At 42.1% G+C, this 17,988-nt stretch overlaps 1 protein-coding gene across 1 annotated transcript in view; it reads right to left on the bottom strand.

Moving 5' to 3' along the window:
• DPY19L4 (dpy-19 like 4) overlaps positions 1 to 16,814 on the bottom strand; it is a 41,985-nt gene extending 25,171 nt beyond the window's left edge. Inside the window, exons 1-5 of the mRNA XM_063130958.1 lie at positions 16,668 to 16,814; positions 10,152 to 10,259; positions 5,696 to 5,820; positions 3,926 to 4,016; positions 2,765 to 2,886 (exon numbers count right to left, since the gene is read on the bottom strand). Of these exons, the coding sequence (XP_062987028.1) occupies positions 2,765 to 2,886; positions 3,926 to 4,016; positions 5,696 to 5,820; positions 10,152 to 10,259; positions 16,668 to 16,677 (456 nt within the window). The 5' untranslated portion in view covers positions 16,678 to 16,814. The remainder of the gene's footprint in view (positions 1 to 2,764; positions 2,887 to 3,925; positions 4,017 to 5,695; positions 5,821 to 10,151; positions 10,260 to 16,667) is intronic.
• Positions 16,815 to 17,988: the final 1,174 nt, after the last annotated feature.

The following is a 17,988-nucleotide window of genomic DNA, read 5'->3' as shown; positions in this document are numbered from 1 at the left end:
AGCTTTGTTGCTTCTTAAAAATATAAAACACAGACCTTTTCTTGGAGGTCTCAAAGGTACTCCTAAGTCTACTTCGGATGATGATAACAACAACAACAACAACAACAACAACAGTTGGATCCAGAGTGTCTCTTCCATTTGCACAAGGGCTCCACGATCCAACTGAGGTCCTCAGTGGAGGCAATTTCTGCCAATTCCACCTTCCTCCTGCAACTCCCGTGCCCTCTGAAAAGTGCTCCAGGGGGTTGAGAGACCCTTTGGAACAGCGTGGGGGATCTAGGGAAAAGGGGAAATCAGCAAGATCATCTCCTCCATGGCGAGACTCACGCAGGATTTATCTGCTGGATTGTGGAGTCTTTCCGTTCCCATAAGGGATGCTTGGGATCCAGCCCAAGAATAATAGTTATTTTACTTTAGCATTTATATATTGCAGGGGTGGCAAGCCTCTTTCAGCCCAAGGGCCAAATTCAGTTTTGGGGGCTGCATTCCAGTGGTGGGAGGGGCCGAAAGAAAGAAGGCCAAAATGCCCAAAATACCAGCATATTTTGGCTGAAAGTTTTTACTGCCAGTAACTGAGCCTTAGGACGGACTTTTCAACCTTTTAGAATGTGGGAAAGATGCAAAAGCCAGGAAATCACCATACAATTAGTGGTTGAGAAAAAGGGGAGCCCTGGAGGGCCAGATTGGGACTCCATGCAGGCCAGATTTGGCCTGCTGGCCTAAGGTTCAACACCCTTGATATTAGGGCTGGCCCAAGACATTTGGCTGCCTGAGGCAAAGAACAAGAGAATGTCCCCTCCCACCTCCTCAGAAGATGTCAGGTGAACCTGTCTTCAACACTGATGATGGGACAGCATCCTTCACCGCACCAGAAAGCAGCAGGCTAACTTAAGGGGCACGGAGCAGGATACATGGCACGCTGGTCTCTCCTCCAACACCTTGCAGCCACCTCACAGCATTTGCTGCCTGAGCAACTGCTTCACTCTGCCTAATGGTAGGGCTGGCCCTGTGTGATATTGTGGATCTGATGTATCTAAGGTGCTTCCCATGCATTCCATCAGTAATCTTTACAAAAGTCCTGAGAAATAGGCTAGTAGTAGAATCCCATACTGCAGCTCAGGGAGCCGAAGCGAGGCTGATGGAACGTGAACTTGCCCAAGACTGGAAGTTTGTGGTAGGGTCAAGATTTGAATCAAGAACCAGCTGGCTCACACACTTCACCAGTTACAGGTTCTGTGTGTGACCTGCCATCTGCAAAAAAATGAAGAGCTGCATCCCTGGCCCTTTTCAGAGACAGAATACTTCAACATGTCCTTTCTCCATGTTAAGGCAGCCTTATTGTAAGTAAGCAGTTGACTTGACTGCTGTTTGCAAAGCAATTTAAAGCTCAAGACAGATATCTTGCCCAGGTTTCAGCAGTGGCCAGGAGTGCATTTGCACAGTTAAAGCTAGTGTGCCAGCTGTGCCCATTCCTTGAGATGTCAGACTTGACCACAGTGACACATGCCTTAGTTACATCCAGTTTGCATTACTGTAATGCACTCTACGTGGTGCTGCCTTTGAAGACATTTTGGAAACTTCCGCTGGTTCACAGAGCAGCTGCCAGAGTGTTGACCGGGGCTGGTTCCAGGGAGCATACAACTCTTCTTTCAGTCCCACCACCATCACAGGCGTGCCTGGTGGGAACATGGGAGAGGGCCTTCTTGGTGGCTGCTCCAGTGCTCTGGAACTCTCTTCCCAGGGAAGCTAGACTGACTCCCTCCTTGATGTGCTTTCAGAGGCAGGCAAAAACTTTTTTGTTCTGGCAGGCCTTTGGCAATTAATCTGGGCCTCTGTCTGTGCTAAGGTCTTTTATAATTGTCATGTATTTTAAATATTTTAATGTTTTAATATTGGAATATATTTTATACTTCTGTATATTTCTATTCATAGGTTTTAAAATGTGTATGTTTTAATTTTGTAAGGCCACCCTGAGGCTCAATATTGGGCAAAATGCAGGAAATAATAATAATAATAATAATAATAATAATAATAATAATAATATAAAAAATAAACTGGGACAGAACAATTCATACTGATAAAACAATACCTTGCAACCAACCAGACATAACAGTCACAGACAAAAAAGAAAAACACACATACCTCATCAACATAGCAATACTGAATGACAAAAATGTTGTTGAAAAGGAAGAGGCAAAGAGAAAAATATACACCACTGGCCATGGAAGTCAAAGAACTATGGCAACAGGAAAAAGTCACTACTACTCCATTAGTCACATCAGTCACCGGCATCACATCAAAAAACTATACAGAAAACCTTCAGAAACTGGGCCTACCAAAATACATCCACACCACCATCCAGAAAGCAGTCATAATTAAAACTTGCTCAATTGTCAGGAAATTCCTGAATCTGTAAAAGACAGCATGACTTGGCAATGCCCGTCATGTCCGTCTAGTCCGCCATGAGCGAGAAAAAGACAATAATAATAATAATGTAGCACTCTTAATGGTTTTAGGATTTGCCTTTTTGTACTTGTCTCCCTGCCTCAATTAAAGAGGGGTGATTTGCACAGCACAGAGTGAGTTGCACTTTGAGTGCATGGAGAACATCCACAGCGCAGTGGTCCTCCAACAGCTTGGCGGTCAGCCGCTGAGGCTACACTATTCACGCTCGGATGTAAAATAAGCCAATTGCTTTAAGCAACACACATCCCTTCTACTTATCACTCTGGATTGCAAATAAAAGCAAGAGAAAGATGCATACTTCACTGCCAGACGCTTGATATAAGATGCTGGCAATCAACTCTGGATACAAAGTCATCTGTCGCACTGCATTCATGGTCTTCAGCGACAGAGTTCTGTTGTCATGGGTAAGGTGATAGATGCCTGAGGATGCCGGGGGGGGGGGGGGGAGAGAGAGAAACAATCTACATTATTTATGCAACTTCTCCTGACCAAGGTTTCTGCAATATTTTACTTTTGCTACGCTGCGAGGACTACTTCTAAAGAAGTACAGTATCTTTATGGCTTGGAATTTAGGAATTTCAGCAACATTCAGTACAGCCAAAGCTGTACAGCTTCTCATAATATTCATGGAGAACATTAAAAAGCAATGTTAGACTGATATACTGGAGAGAATTTACATGTACTTTCTTTGGGGATGTAGATCATCCAATCAGCTTCCTTCTAAAACTTTTTCTGTTAAAAAAAAAAACACCACCTGCACTCACATGTGGATGATGAATTTGTCAGACAACCGACAGGCCCATCAGTCATGCAATGAAATCCACAGTTCCCTGGACAACCCCAGTGCAAGCTTCATTATGCTTGCTCTTAAATCTAACCTGCAATTTACCAGCAGGCCCTGCTGTAATCTATGTGTTGCAGTACCATCTAGAGAAAAATACCCATCCGTTGCTGAATTGTGTTCTTAACATTCATTGGTCCCAGTGGGATTTAGAGATGCCTAAATTCCTATGGACTTAATTGGGTTTTTTTAATCTTGCTCTTCTTTGAGAAACCTCACAGTGGCTTAACATGGGAATCTCAGTGGACTACGATCCTCGAACTGATCAACTGCATACACCCTCCTTAATCTAACCACTGGAATGATTTTTCCAGATGACCTGGAAAAATAGGATTAGAATATCTAATCCTAATAGGATTAGAAACAGATGTTCCCAGAGAACAAGAGGTAAAATAGGTAGGTGAAAACTTTGATGAACCAGCTTGTGGTGGATAAGAGAACGTGCAACCTCTGAGTTTTGTAATCATTTTAGCTGTAACTACTCAAGGATTCTATGTAATCTGAAAGCTTGCATGCTTTCATTCCCCATCCCCAAGATGTTGGCCAAAATAAGAAACTACCAAGTACTACCTTGTATAATTTGTCTCACTCACTATTGAGCAAGTATATTTGCCTTACCTCTTTTAAAGTTAGGCGCCTTTAACAACTCTTTGTAAAATGAGTAGTAAATGGCACTATCACCCTGAAATGTGATTTCTCGTTCAAGCTCCTAGAAGAGAAAAACAAAACAAAATTATGTTCACCTTTTACATTTGCTTGCTGGAATAAATGACTATCTACTGAACTTTTAGTCAGACTTTATTTGTAAGGAAATCATGGGGGTGGGGGTGGGGGAATGGACATTCTTGCTATTTCCAGTCATAGGGAGCGACCTGGGTAACTTGTGGCTACAGCTGCAGCTTCCCGATGAACATGACAGCCTGCTTACTCGACTCAATCATGGGACTCATTCTGGGGTATCAATTTCAACCAGAATGATCAAGGGGCTGGAGCAACTACCCTATGAGGAAAGATTACAACATGTGGGACTGTTTACCTTAGAAAAAAGGCAAGTAAGGGAAGAGATGACAAAGCTGTACAAAATTATGCATGGTGTGGAGGAAGTGGATAGGGAGACATTTTTCTCCCTCTCTCATAACACTAGAACCCAGGGCCACTCCGTGAAGTTGATTGGTAGGAAATTCAGGACAAACAAAAGGCAATACCTCTTCACACAGTGCCTAGTTCAACTACGGAGTTTGCAACCATAATATGTAGTGATGGCTGCCAACTTGGACAACTTTTAAGGGGATTAGACAAAATCATGGAGGATAAGGTTACTAGTCATGAGGGCTATATATTACCCTCCAATATCAGAGGCGGTATGGCTCTATATACCAATTTCTGGGGAAGATGAGGAGGAGGGTGCTATGGCACTCATGTCCTACTTGTGGGCTTCCAATGGACGTCTGGTTGGCCACTGGGTGAACAGAATGCTGAATTAGGCAGGCCTTTGTTCGGATTCACCAGGGCTCTTCTTGTGGACTTACAAGGAGCTGCCTTACATTCATTTGAAACCACGGCCCAACTAACTTGGTAAAGTCAGCACTGCCAGGGAGCAGAGGCTCAGGAGGTGTTTTTCCAGATCTACTCCACAAACTTATTTTTAAGCAGACACGCTGGGAAGTGAAATGGGATCCTTCTACATGCCAAGCACAGGCCTCCTGGGTAAAGGCCTCAGCCTCTTATGAGTGGGAAAATCATCTTATCTGCAGGGTGAGTAATTCAGATCACTATCTTCCTAAACAGCTCAACATTTCTCAGAACAGCTAACAGGCTCGAAAGTAGAACATGAAGATATAGCAGGCTTGCTGAAGCTGATCACATCTGTGGCTGCAATCAGTACTTTGACAAGATACTATCTGGGAATCCGCCTCTGCATTGATGAAAGGCAGGATATATCATGCTTTTATACTGTTTGTTTTATACTTTGAATGGTTTTAATTTTTGTGAACCGCCCAGAGAGCTTCAGCTATTGGGCGGTATAAAAATGAATAAATAAATAAATAAATTCCTTTCATCCCCCAGCCACCATGCATGAGGGAAGTTGTAGGCCAGCACATCTGGGGGGCACCAGGATGGACAAGGCTGGTGGCATAAATAAGTTGTGGGATGAGAAGAAAGAAGTGTTGAAGCACTTTACAAATGGATTAGCGAAGCTATAAGGAAAGGAGGAGACTAGAGTCAAAGGTAATATGGAGTCCCATCCCGGGGCTTTATTGCACCCTCCCAACTCTAGACATTACAGAAGCAGCCTTGTTTATTCATTCCATGTTCCAGCCCCATTCCTGCAAAACGTAACAGGTAGGAGTCTCTTCTGTATTGTTCTTAAATATCTTATTTCCTTACCGGCCTGCCAGAGAACCAGAATTTACGTTCATGGTATGTTGAGAGGTATATGGCATACATCATTCCACTTACGACTGCCGCTAGACATCCAAAGAAAAGCTTTGCAAAACGTGGAATTAAGGCATCTGTAAAGGAATGTTATCAACATCACATAAAGCCACCTGGAAGTTCTAGTTTTTCAGCATAAAGAGCAGTCTTTCAGGGTCAAACCAATGGTCCATCTAATCCAGCATTCCTATCAGCAGCCAGTACTGCTGATTTGGTCAAGCATTTATAAGTGCCTATAGCTGCTGCTGTGTACATGGTGTCATTATACAATACAGTCTCTAAGTGACGGCGAACTTAGGCATATCTTGATGGAATCAGGTGTTTTCTGTCTCCTGTTCTTATTTGAAAAAAACAATAAAGTTCGCCTAGCTTCCAAACTGGTCTTCTAAATTTTCCTAACTAGTCCTCTAAACTTTCCACTTATTTATTTGATGTGTATCCTGCCTTACTACTAAGAAATGGCAATAGCACATACATGAAGAATATGTATGTATGAGCCCTTAGCTACCAGTTATTGGTCTTCCAATTCCATCAGCTGGATTGCTGATTATTCTGAATGGTTTTCTTTTAAAAAAAAAACTTCAGTGCGCAAAGGAAGTAAGGCACATTCTGTTAAAATAGATGCACATAAAAAGCATAATTCCCATTAATACTTGCTACAAAATCAACAAATAGAGCTTGCTTGTATTATACCAGTGAGTTTCCACCCACCCACAGCTGCCTCTGTTTTCTTAAACCTATGTTTAAGGGAAATTGCTACACATTTGTTCATAGCATGACAACCATTTTAGAACATTTCACTCTTCTTTTTAAACTATTCATTTAGTTCTTTAATTCAAGCTTGAGCGCTCTTCAGATGAATAAAACGGATTCAGGTTCTCTCAACCTCCTAGAGCAAAAAGATACTGAGGGGCAGAAGTACACAATACACGGTAAATGTGTATAATGAAGCCATCACAAATTGGGGGCTTTTATTTTTAACGACAGAAAAATAAACACTACATGAGTGTTTACAAGGGTACTTATGCGTCTGGAACACTGAAGACAGAGGTTTGATTCTGAGGGAAATGTTCAGTATGAAAAATAGTTAAACTATTTTTCTCTCTTCTTTCCTCCTCTGATCAAAAAATCACAGCCTCCAGAGACTGTTTTTAATTAAAAAGTTTCCAAAAACTCGTGGAGTTTGTTAGGTGCAAAATTCTTGTAATTTTCCCCTTAGGACATGTCTGATACACTACAAATGTAAGCCAATTGCAAGATGATTTTAGTATTTTGGCTCCAACTAAGGAACCCCCGGAGATTTAAGTTTTGTGAAGAAAAACTAGGAGACTCTTAACTATTCCACATTCACAGGTCATTTATTTATTAGTAATATTTCTATACCACTTCTCACTTGCAGAAATCCCAAAGTAGTTTAACGTTAAAACACCAAAAAACAACTTCTCACTTCCACAAATCCCGAAGTGGTTTAAAATTAAAATATCACAGAATATAATACAATACAATGCAATATGCAATAATAGTTTGTTCAAGACATGGCTGGAGGAATGCCAAAATAAAGAGATACATTTTCAAGCTTAACACACAGCACACTGAGGCCTGACACACCACAGAGCGTAGATCATTCCGCAGAGCAGCGGCCACCACAGAAAAGGCTAATCTCTGTGACCTGGTTTGTACAATCACTGCAGCCCATCATAGTTTATTAGCCACAGTTCATAGAATCATATAGTAGAGTTGGGAGGGGCCTATAAGGCCATCAAGTCCAACCCCCTGCTCAATGCAGGAATCCACCCTAAAGCATCCCTGACAGATGGTTGCTCAGCTGCCTCTTGAATGCCTCTAGTGCGGTAGAGACCATAACCTCCCTAGGTAATTGGTTCCATTGTCATACTGCTCTAATAGTCAGGAAGTTTTTTTCTGATGTCCAGCCGGAATCTGGCTTCCTGTAACTTGAGTTGGAAAGAAAGGGGTGGGAAAGCTTCTAATCGTTCCACTATCAATAATCTGGTACAGGTGAATGAAATGCTTAAGAAGTCTTTAATATACTATGTACTAAAACCAATCTGTATACCTCAAATAAATCCTAACTGTGTAATATTATATATACCCTCAAATATTATATATACCCTCAAATAAAAACTTTAAAAGCAAACCAAACCAAATGCATTTCAACCCAATTTGGGTCTTCCTCAGTGGTATTTCTTTCCAGTGAACTTTCTTTCCAGTTCACTGTTTTAGCCATAAGGGGTTAGGCTAGATCTCTTGCTTTTCCTGTAACTTGAGCCCATTAGTCTGTGTCTTGCACTCTGGGTTGATTTAGAAGAGATCCTGGCCCTCCTCTGTGTGACAACCTTTTAAGTATTTGGAGAGTGCTATCATGTCTCCAGGCTAAACATGCCCAGTTCTTTCAGTCTCTCCTCATAGGGCTTTATTTCCAGACTCCTGATCATCCTCGTTGCCCTCCTCTGAACATGTTCCAGCTTGTCTGCATCCTTCTCGGTGCCCAGAACTGGACGCAATACTCGAGATAAGGCCTAACCAGTGCCAAATAGAGGAGAACCAGTACCTTGTGCAAGTTGTAGCACCCACAGGCATTAGGATGGCAACCCAAAGCCCATTGCTGTCATGGCTTCTCATTACGTGAGAATCCAGTGAGGGTGGGTGCTTGATCAGCCACCCAGGACTCATGGGCTGTTTTAGGAGGTGTCTTGTCAACCACTTCAAACCACCCTCGCCAGTGTCACACATAACACAAGCTATGGCCCACCCCCACCGCACCCTGAATATTTAAAATGGCTGCTGCCGCCGCAATGAGAAACACTGCAGGGAATTCCCCTACAGTGGCTTCTCATTATGTGTGAACCAGGGCTGTGTTGTCGCCAAATGGAAATCCGTAGGCCACAGCATGAACAGGGCCTCAAAACCCATACTTCTTTAGAGGGAAAACAAGGCAAATCGGTTTCCAGCTACTTTACATTTTTCATATAGATCAATAGAACGTCCTTTAGAAAGACTGCTGTAGGCCAAGAAAGGAATGTATTAGCTTCAAGGAACATTCATCTATAGCAATACTTCGCTGGTAACTGTAGTATAGTGGAGCCTGGATGCAAAGGCCCTGGATCCACTCACTTTAGACTTCTGCCTTCTTTCTGAGCTTAGCTGCAATTCTTACAGTAGCTAAACAGAAATGAATTTTCCCAGCAAATATATATTCTTCCCTTTTATAATGCAAAGTATTTGGGGGTGGCTTGAACTTGAATGGGCAATTATGACCCATTAGCTTTACAAAAGACCTGCTCTTAGAGGAGATGAAAATTGGTTTGTTAATGTGGATCAAGAACACCACCTGAATTTTTGGACTCTCCATAGCACGGCTATGGAGACTCTCATAAGTGCCTGCACTTCAAAATTTACCACTACACCACTAACTAGAATTTACCACTACACCACTAACTTTCAGGGGGAAAGTGTGAAACCAGCATGAACTGCAGTTCGGCAGCCAGATTTTGTGATATCAGTCACAAATATAGCCTTTTATTTAACTACTCACCACAGGCGACTAGGAATTTCATGGAGGCGAATGAGTAGGTCAGCAGAGGAGGGATGGAGTGATCTGCCAGCTTGCTTGATGCAAGCCAATATTTTTAGTTTGCCTAACAGACAAACAGCCTGCATTTCCATGCAGACTGGGAAGAGGGAACTTCCCTCCTCTGCTGCCAGGATTGACATGCAGGTTCCTAGCCTCATAGAATCACAGAATAGCAGAGTTGGAAGGGGCCTACAAGGCCATCGAGTCCAACCCCCTGCTCAATGCAGGAATCCTCCCTAAAGCATCCCTGACAGATGGTTGTCCAGCTGCCTCTTGAATGCCTCTAGTGTGGGAGAGCCCACAACCTCCCTAGGTAACTGATTCCATTGTCGTACTGCTCTAACAGTCAGGAAGTTTTTCCTGATGTCCAGCTGGAATCTGGCTTCCTTTAACTTGAGCCCGTTATTCCATGTCCTGCACTCTGGGAGGATCAAGAAGAGATCCTGGCCCTCCTCTGTGTGACAACCTTTTAAGTATTTGAAGAGTGCTATCATGTCTCCCCTCAATCTTCTCTTCTCCAGGCTAAACATGCCCAGTTCTTTCAGTCTCTCTTCATAGGGCTTTGTTTCCAGACCCCTGATCATCCTGGTTGCCCTCCTCTGAACACTAGCCTCATAACAGGCTAGACATTTTTTGGTCTTATTTGCAAAGCTGCACTGACACATAGCATGCTGCAACCATACGCTTTTTCCCCAGTGTAAATGTTTTCATATATTCTAACAGGACAATAAACAAGTTCATTTAAAACATGCACTAAAATCTCATACCTATATACAGAAGAAGTGAAATGTTAAGAGAGAAAATGACACCACTTACATCTTGCAGATTTTTTTGACTTTTTGCTTTCTTCTTTGGTTTTTTCGAGATGTTTTTCTTCAGGTTCTGTATAGTTTAGCCTTTTTCTTTGCCTCAATTCTACAGCTCCTGTCAACACATCCAGAAGTTATTCTTAGGTGGCAATCCTATGCACGCTTTCCTGAGATTAAACCTCTTCTGCACTCAATGGGTCTTACTTACTTCTGCCCTGCTCACAGGGTTACCAGTAACATCTATCTCAGCGGTTCTCAACCTGTGGGTCGGGACCCCTTTGGGGGTCGAACGACCCTTTCACAGGGGTCGCCTAAGACCATTGGAAAACACATATTTCCGATGGTCTTAGGAAACTGTATTGACTGAACTATGTCATGTATCATCTTTTGTATTATTAAAGCTATTGTTATGTATTATTTTCATTAGCAAACCATCCCATGACAATGGATCGTGTAGAGAAGAATGAAAATAATTTTATGGTTGGGGGTCACCACAACATGAGGAACTGTATTAAAGGGTCGCGGCATTAGGAAGGTTGAGAACCACTGATCTATCTGGTCTGGTGGGCACAAGAAATAGGGCTTTTCCAGTGGTAGCCCTGACATTATTGAATTCTCTCTCAGAGGAAGTATGTTTGGCTTGTTCATTTACTATTTTCCAATGAGTTTTAAAATCCTAGTTGTTTAAATCTGCTTTTAATTAAACAAGGATGTTGGTTTAAGCTGCCATTTTAACTGTTGCTGCTATTTATTGTTGGTGTAGAGTGAAATGTTTTTCTGTTGTTATTGTTATGTCATTATTGTGACTGTTTTTTTATATATTTTAAATTGTTGTATGACTTTATTTGAGAGGGTGTTCTGCCCTGAAAGGCAGTATAGAAATACTTAAAAGAGGGGGGGGGGGATAAAAATAACCTGGGACGTCTGATTGTCTCCCTCTTTATGGTGTTTTGTCATACTTTTGGGTCCCGTGCTCCTTTGGTTTGATTTCGTTCCCCACCCCACTTCTGTGATTATAATATCTGACCTCTGACTTTTAGCTTTTCTTTTTCTTCTTTTCCAACTGAGACTTTGTTTTGTAGATTGTTTAAATGTTTGTGAGCTACCTTGTGGGGGCTGTGAGATGTCAAAAGATGGGATGCAAATATTTTAATAAAACCTAGGGGGAGGGACTAGAAAACCAGGGACAGGTGAATGGAATAGATTGGCTAGAATACTGAACAGAGAGCCCTCCATACTGTAACATTTTGTTGCAGGTGATCTCCTAGGAATAAGATGCAGCCTTGAACACTACAGTTAAATCCTGCTGGCTATTTTACAGCACACAGATGAGAGCAAGCAAGTTAACCTTTTTCCACACAGTTAAGCTTTAGAATTTCCTACTGATGACAGGAAGCCTAAAATGGAAACCATTAAACCGTCCACATTCTACGTCAAACATAGACCAGTCAGCTAAATTACGGACATGTCAATTTTTCAGACCAGTGAACTGTTACCAAAATATACAGGCATGCTGTTTCCGTTTAATTCGCTGCAGTTTAAAAATAATAAGGAAGACGTTTTCACTCCTAAATACTTTGTGCAAGGTGAAATAAAAGTCAAGCAAGGTAAGTGCTAAAAATAGAGCCAAGATTTCCCCCACCCCCACTCTCTCACACATAATTAGTATTGCTAGCATTTCAAAAGACCCCAGCAAGGAAGTTGGGGAAAAACATGAATCTATTAGCCAAAAGCAAAGCAAAATGTCCATATTCAGAGGCAAAAACATCTCTAAATACCAGATGCTGGGACAAAAACAACAGCATGTTGTATCCTTGCCCTGTTTATAAGCTTCAAAGAGGTACTTGGCTGACAACTGCTGGGCCTTCCTGAGCCTGATGCAGCAAGGTTCTTCTTATGACAGAGATGGGAAAACTCAGCCCCTAGAACAAATCCAGAGCTCCCGGGGTCCTAATATGGCCTCCAGGGTTCCTTCCCCCCACCCAACCACTGACAGCATCCTTCACTGGGTTCCCTGCTTTTACAGTTTTTTTCTCCATTCTAAAAGGTTGAAAAAAGACTTTAAGCTAGAATATGTCAGCATATTCTTTTGCCTTTCACATCGGCCACTATGGGAATGCGCCGCCCCCCCCCCCCACCGCCCCAAGAGCTTCTCCGAAACTGAATTCAGCTCTTGAGCAGAAAGTGTTCCCGGCCCCAGCCTTACGAAATGGTTGTACCAGGCTCTGGAAGTCCAAGAACCCTACATACCCATCACCATGAAAAAAGAGAACTCACTCATCTCGAAAGACTAAGACAAACTGAGATCATATCAGTCAGTATGGTGGTATCTTGTGCATGCCCAGAGACAGGACAGGACAGGACATCATTGCACACGCAGAGATAGGATATTACGTTACAGTTAAGTCATTGGGAGCCAGAAATCCTTGATGTTCCACTGAAAGATCACCATGAAGCCTAGCAGTAGATCCAGATCTCCCTTCTCCCCACCCCTAACCCTGCCTGTCAAGATGCTTAGGATATCTAAAACACAGTACCCTGATCCCTGAGAGTGGAAATATTCACAAAATTAAACAAACCTGATTTGAGTGACACCAGTTTGTGCAACAAAGCCAGAAGTGTTTCAATGTGATAAGGCCACACTTAAGAACTAAACATAAGATTTCTTTCAGTTACTGGCCTGGTTCATACAAAAGCCACAGGATGAAATCTGGCTTGTTGTCCTGTTTGAACCATCGCTTCAAACAAACCATGGTTTGTCAACCAGCCACAAACTACAAAGAGAAGTCATGGTTTGTGGCTGTATTATGAAGTCTGGCTTGTTTAAGCCATGGCTTGTTGCGATGTCAGAAGCCAGAACTGTGGTTTATCAAGGGTGACCATATGGAAATGAGGACAGGGCTCCTGTATCTTTAACAGTTGTATAGAAAAGGGAATTTCAGCAGGTGTCATTTGTACCCCTGCAGCAGCTGGTGAAATTCCCTCTTCATCACAACAGTTAAAGCTGCAAGAGCCCTTCCATCTTGACCAGTTACAAAAGAGGGCAGGGTTCCTTCAGCTTTAACTGTTATGATGAACAACTGTTAAAAGATACAGGTGGTCTGTCCTCCTTTCCATATGGTCACCCTATTTTATCCCTAGGTTGTTTGCGCTGCAGTCTGCCCTGAAACAGAGGAACCAGGCAAGAACAGTTTGAAAAAGAAACCATTCTGAAGGCTGGCAAAATGCGCAGAAGGGAAACTAACAAGGAATAGGGAAAACAAGCCATGGTTTATTTGCTCATCAATGTACTCCTTCCCCCTTTGACTCAAAGGCTAAAGAAACTAGTTATTGCAGAATATTATCTCTCAGCCATGCAGCTTGTGCCTGCATGACACTGATCTAATTGAAGGAATAAGGCAAGAAGTGGGGAACCTCCGGCTTGGGGGCAAGATGCAGCCCGAGGGGCCTCCCCTTCAGCCCCATAGCCACCACCATCCCTTCCTGCTATAATTGTATTTTTAAAAAGCTTCCCTTGACATAAATAAATGCTTTTTAAAAAATATAAAAAACCACTGCCATGCAGGAAAGATGATTCAGGAAGATGCATCATAGGTACGAAGGAAAGGATTCTCTGCTATGACACCTACATCTAAACCTGCTTTGATCCAAAAGATTAAAAGAAGCAATTCAGTTTCATGGCTGTGGAAATGAACAGATTGTAGAAAACCTGACAACGTCCTTGATCCTGGTAAACACGGCTGGTACTTGGAAAATGGCAGGTACCACATAAAATGGTACGATGGTCCAACACTCCCTGAAAATCTTGAAACAGCCACAGAAGAGGACAGTGAAAAAGAAGACGAGAAAAGCGATTTTGACAGTGATGATAGCAGTTCCAATGAAAGTGAAGAGGACATCCGGTTAAATTTATTTGTTAACCCTTCTCACAGAACATAGTATTTATTTTGTAAATTGTAAATTTTTGCTGAAGATTTAAAAAACATTGGTTGAAAACAATTCAACTTAATAAATTGTCTTTTCAAATATTTCATCATACTCGTCCTGTTTGAAATTTTGTAAAAAACATTTGAACATGTTCAACTGTAAAAATCATGGTTGAACATGTTCAAAATGATCTGTGCATCAGATCGAGAGATATTCAGGGTGGATGCTTTTGAAATGAAAGCCCTGTATGATAAACTGTAAAATCATACAATCCTGAGAAAGTGGACGTATAACGAGGTATCACTCATAATTCCAAACGTGTTGGGGTAAACCCCATGTTATTATACATTTTCTTAATCCTCTTTAAAAAATGCAACTTTTTTGTTATTGAGTATTCTTTCAAAAGTCATATAGTTTTAGAGTAAATCATGGTTAAACGTCACACATAACCAATGTGAACACTGATTTTATACGTTCAAATGAAATTATCTCCAAAACTAATGGAGTTAACAAAAATGTGTAATTACAAAAAATATTTGTCAATAAATTTGAAACATTTCAGAAAAAAAATCATCTCTGTAACATAAACGGGTGAGAAGTTATGCATATTCAAATGTGGCAACTACATAATAGCATGGCAGCCATGTTGATAACGTCATCACTCAGCCCGCTCCCCACCACTGGAACTTTGTAAGACTCACTTTTCTGAGACACTTATGTCATATATTATCAAAAAATATTCACTAAGCTTTTGCACTCTTCGGGTAAATAAATCCCGCCCTGGCTCCCGGACTACATCTTTTGAAAACATAAAACAGACAACATAAATGTATGGCTACCATGGCACATATTTCAGGATGCAATCCCATACACCAGTCTTCTCCAACCTGGTATCCTCCAGTTGTCCTTGGGACTACAACTCCCAACATTCCTAACCCTTAGCCATGCTGATTGGCACTGGTGGGAGTTGAAATGCAAAGCATCCAAAGGGCACGTACCTAGGAATAAATCCCACTGAGTTTAACAGAAGCAAGCACTGAGTGGAGATGGATAGGATTGCACTGCTGGTAACTTAATGACTACAACCCGCTGTATAATGGGGATGTATTTGGAAATTGTTCTGAAACTTCTGCTAATTCAAAGTGTGGCAGCCTGATTATTAGTATCCACTCGGACAACATTAAACCCATGGTAGGAGATCTGGCAGTAGCTTTAAATTTGTTTCCAAACACAACTCAAAGTCCTGGTTTTCACCTTTAAAGCCCTAAATGGCCTTGATCCAGTTTATGCCTAACCCCATAAAAGCTACCAAGAACACACCAAGATCATCCTGTGGGCTGCTGCTCATCTTTACAAGAGGCTAAATTGCTGATAAAAAGCCAGGCCCTTTCTGTAACAGCACTCTCATTGCGGAACTCCCTTCTCAAATACACCTGCCAGGCCATCTTGGTTTTTATTTCAGAAGGTTAGGGAAGATCTTTTTGTTTTAGCCTTGAGGATGGGAAGTTTGCCTAGCAAGCTGGCAAGTGTCTTAGGATGCAATCCTATGCACATTTCGACAGAAAGTCCTACAACTCCCAGTGTTAGCTTGAGAATGGCTGGAAGTTGTAAGACATTTTCTGCCTGAACATGTATAGGATTATGCCTTAAGGATTTTTTTTTCTAGAATTGTTCAGACAGTGTATTGTAGAAATACATTTTTCTCTAGTGCTGCTAATTTCTCTACACAATATGCTATTTAAATTTTTTAGATTCTAAATTTTTGAAGATTCATATCTTGCCTTTTGATCAAATCATTTTTAAGGCAGTTTAAAATAGATTATTTTACATATCTATAGGTTGGTATTTATTGCATTTAGAAACCAACCAGACGGCTCCATGAAGTCGTATTACTGGCAAATGCATGTTGTAAAAATTAATTAAGATTTCAAAGGCTTGAAGGACAAAGACAGCCAAAGAATAACAAGAGATATTAGAGCAGCTTTCTCGAACCTTGTGCTCTCTGAATATTTTCGACTGCAACCCCCATCACCATTCGCAGCCAGGGCAACCATCGGCAATCATACTGGCTGTGGTTGATGGGAGTTGTAGTCCAAAATAAGCTCCAGGTTGGAGAAGGCTTAATTAGAGCCATTACTTGTTATACCTTTTCCACACAGAAAGCTCCTCCGTGTAGGAAGACGTACAACACCCATCTATAGAAATCAGCACACTCGCTCATCATTACACGTACATTTTGTGCATGTGCCGTTCTGACATGAAGATTTCACTCCGAATACAACTGTGTAATCTGCAAAGCAAACCTTAGAAACACAAACCAATGACTTTTGTCACCTGCCCGCATGATGAAAATCGGACTTGAGATCAGAAATTATTTGCAAAATCGAGAGGCAAAACTTCACAGGGAAACGCCGACATCCCTCGGTCATTCTCGTGTTGCTAACAAGCCCCTATACTTCCCAATGCCCGAATTTCTCCTTGCATTTCAGCGGCCCCCTTTCGAGTCGCCCAGCCATTGACCCTGCAGCTTCCTTGGCAGCCCCCGGGTTGTTGGGGGAGGGCGGAATGGAAAGGGAGACACACACAAAACGCTCACCTTCTTCCATCTCCAGCCGCTGCTGTGAATGAACTCGAAGGTGTTCCTCCCGCCGGCTTCTCCAGCCCTAAGAAGTCGGGTCTCTCGTTCCTCCTTCCCAGCGCCTGGTCCCACTCGAGCACACCCCCCACGACTGCAGGAGAGGCAGCCTCTCACTTCCTGTTAGTGCCCCTGTTGCCGAGCCAGCATCCCCTTCCTTTACTTCAGGGCTACGTGGAACGTCCTATTCAAGGATTGAGGGAGCAGGCGGAAGACAGTTCCTGCACGTACCGAGGCAAAGCCAGGTCCTTGTCCACCACTTCCGCCCTGAACCAAGCTTAGATGCAAACCAATCAAAGACGTCCTAATTTTTCCCTCCGCTGTCAGTTCATTCATTCACCAAATCCCCAAAAAGGAAGTGAATCGTCATTGGATGGAATGGGATTTATTCCTACTCCATAACAATACTGTTTATGGTTTGTTAGTTTAGGCACATGCTACAACCTGTTTTCAATTTTTTAAGAAACCACATTTGCATCCTGCCCTTCGCTCCATATTCTCATGATAGCAGACATGGGGCTTACCCTTTCTTTCTTTTTTACAACAACCTGTAAGGTAGGTTAAGCTAAAAAAAAGTGAGTGACCCAAGATGACCTAGTGGGCTTCATGACTGAGTGGAGATTTAAACCCATGTTTCCCAAGTCCAACTTCAACACAGTTAAGATCTCAATCCTATATATGTTTAGACAGAAAAATGATGGCTGGGAATTATTGGGAGTTGTTGGACTTTTTTCTGTCTAATTAACTAGTATAATCTATGACCTTTGTACAGCGTCAAAAGAAGGTAAAGTCTCTCGGCACATGCAGAATGCCTTTTCCTCCTTGTCCCCTCCCCACAACCTTCACATAGCAAGGCTTCAAGGAGAAAGATTTGGAGAGAATTTTTACAAACTTTTCTTAAGAACATAGGAAGAACCATGCTGGATTATGCTGGGTCCATCTGGTCCAGCATTCTGTTTACACAGTGGACAACCAATTGCTTTCAGGAAACCCAGAGGCAGAATATGTGTTGTCGTGGATTTCCAAGGCACTGACAACGAGACTAGTGAGACATTAGCAACAGCTTTATTTTCAGCAGAAAAACAGAATTAGCACATATGAGGGTTGAACCCCGATAGGAGAGGAGAAGCCCAGAGAATAGTTACAGCAGGCTTTCTATATCACGAAGTAAACAATCTCAGTGCATATGTCTCTTTTCCGTGAGAACTAGCTAAATACATTATGAAGTCAGCGTTTCCAGATAAAATGTTTCTGAACATGCCTGTCAGTTCTTTTAGTATAC

This window comes from Elgaria multicarinata, chromosome 7 (assembly GCF_023053635.1).
Source record: "Elgaria multicarinata webbii isolate HBS135686 ecotype San Diego chromosome 7, rElgMul1.1.pri, whole genome shotgun sequence".
Lineage (NCBI taxonomy): Eukaryota > Metazoa > Chordata > Lepidosauria > Squamata > Anguidae > Elgaria > Elgaria multicarinata.
Note: the sequence above shows the minus strand (reverse complement) of the source record. Positions and strands in the feature narration are given on the sequence as shown.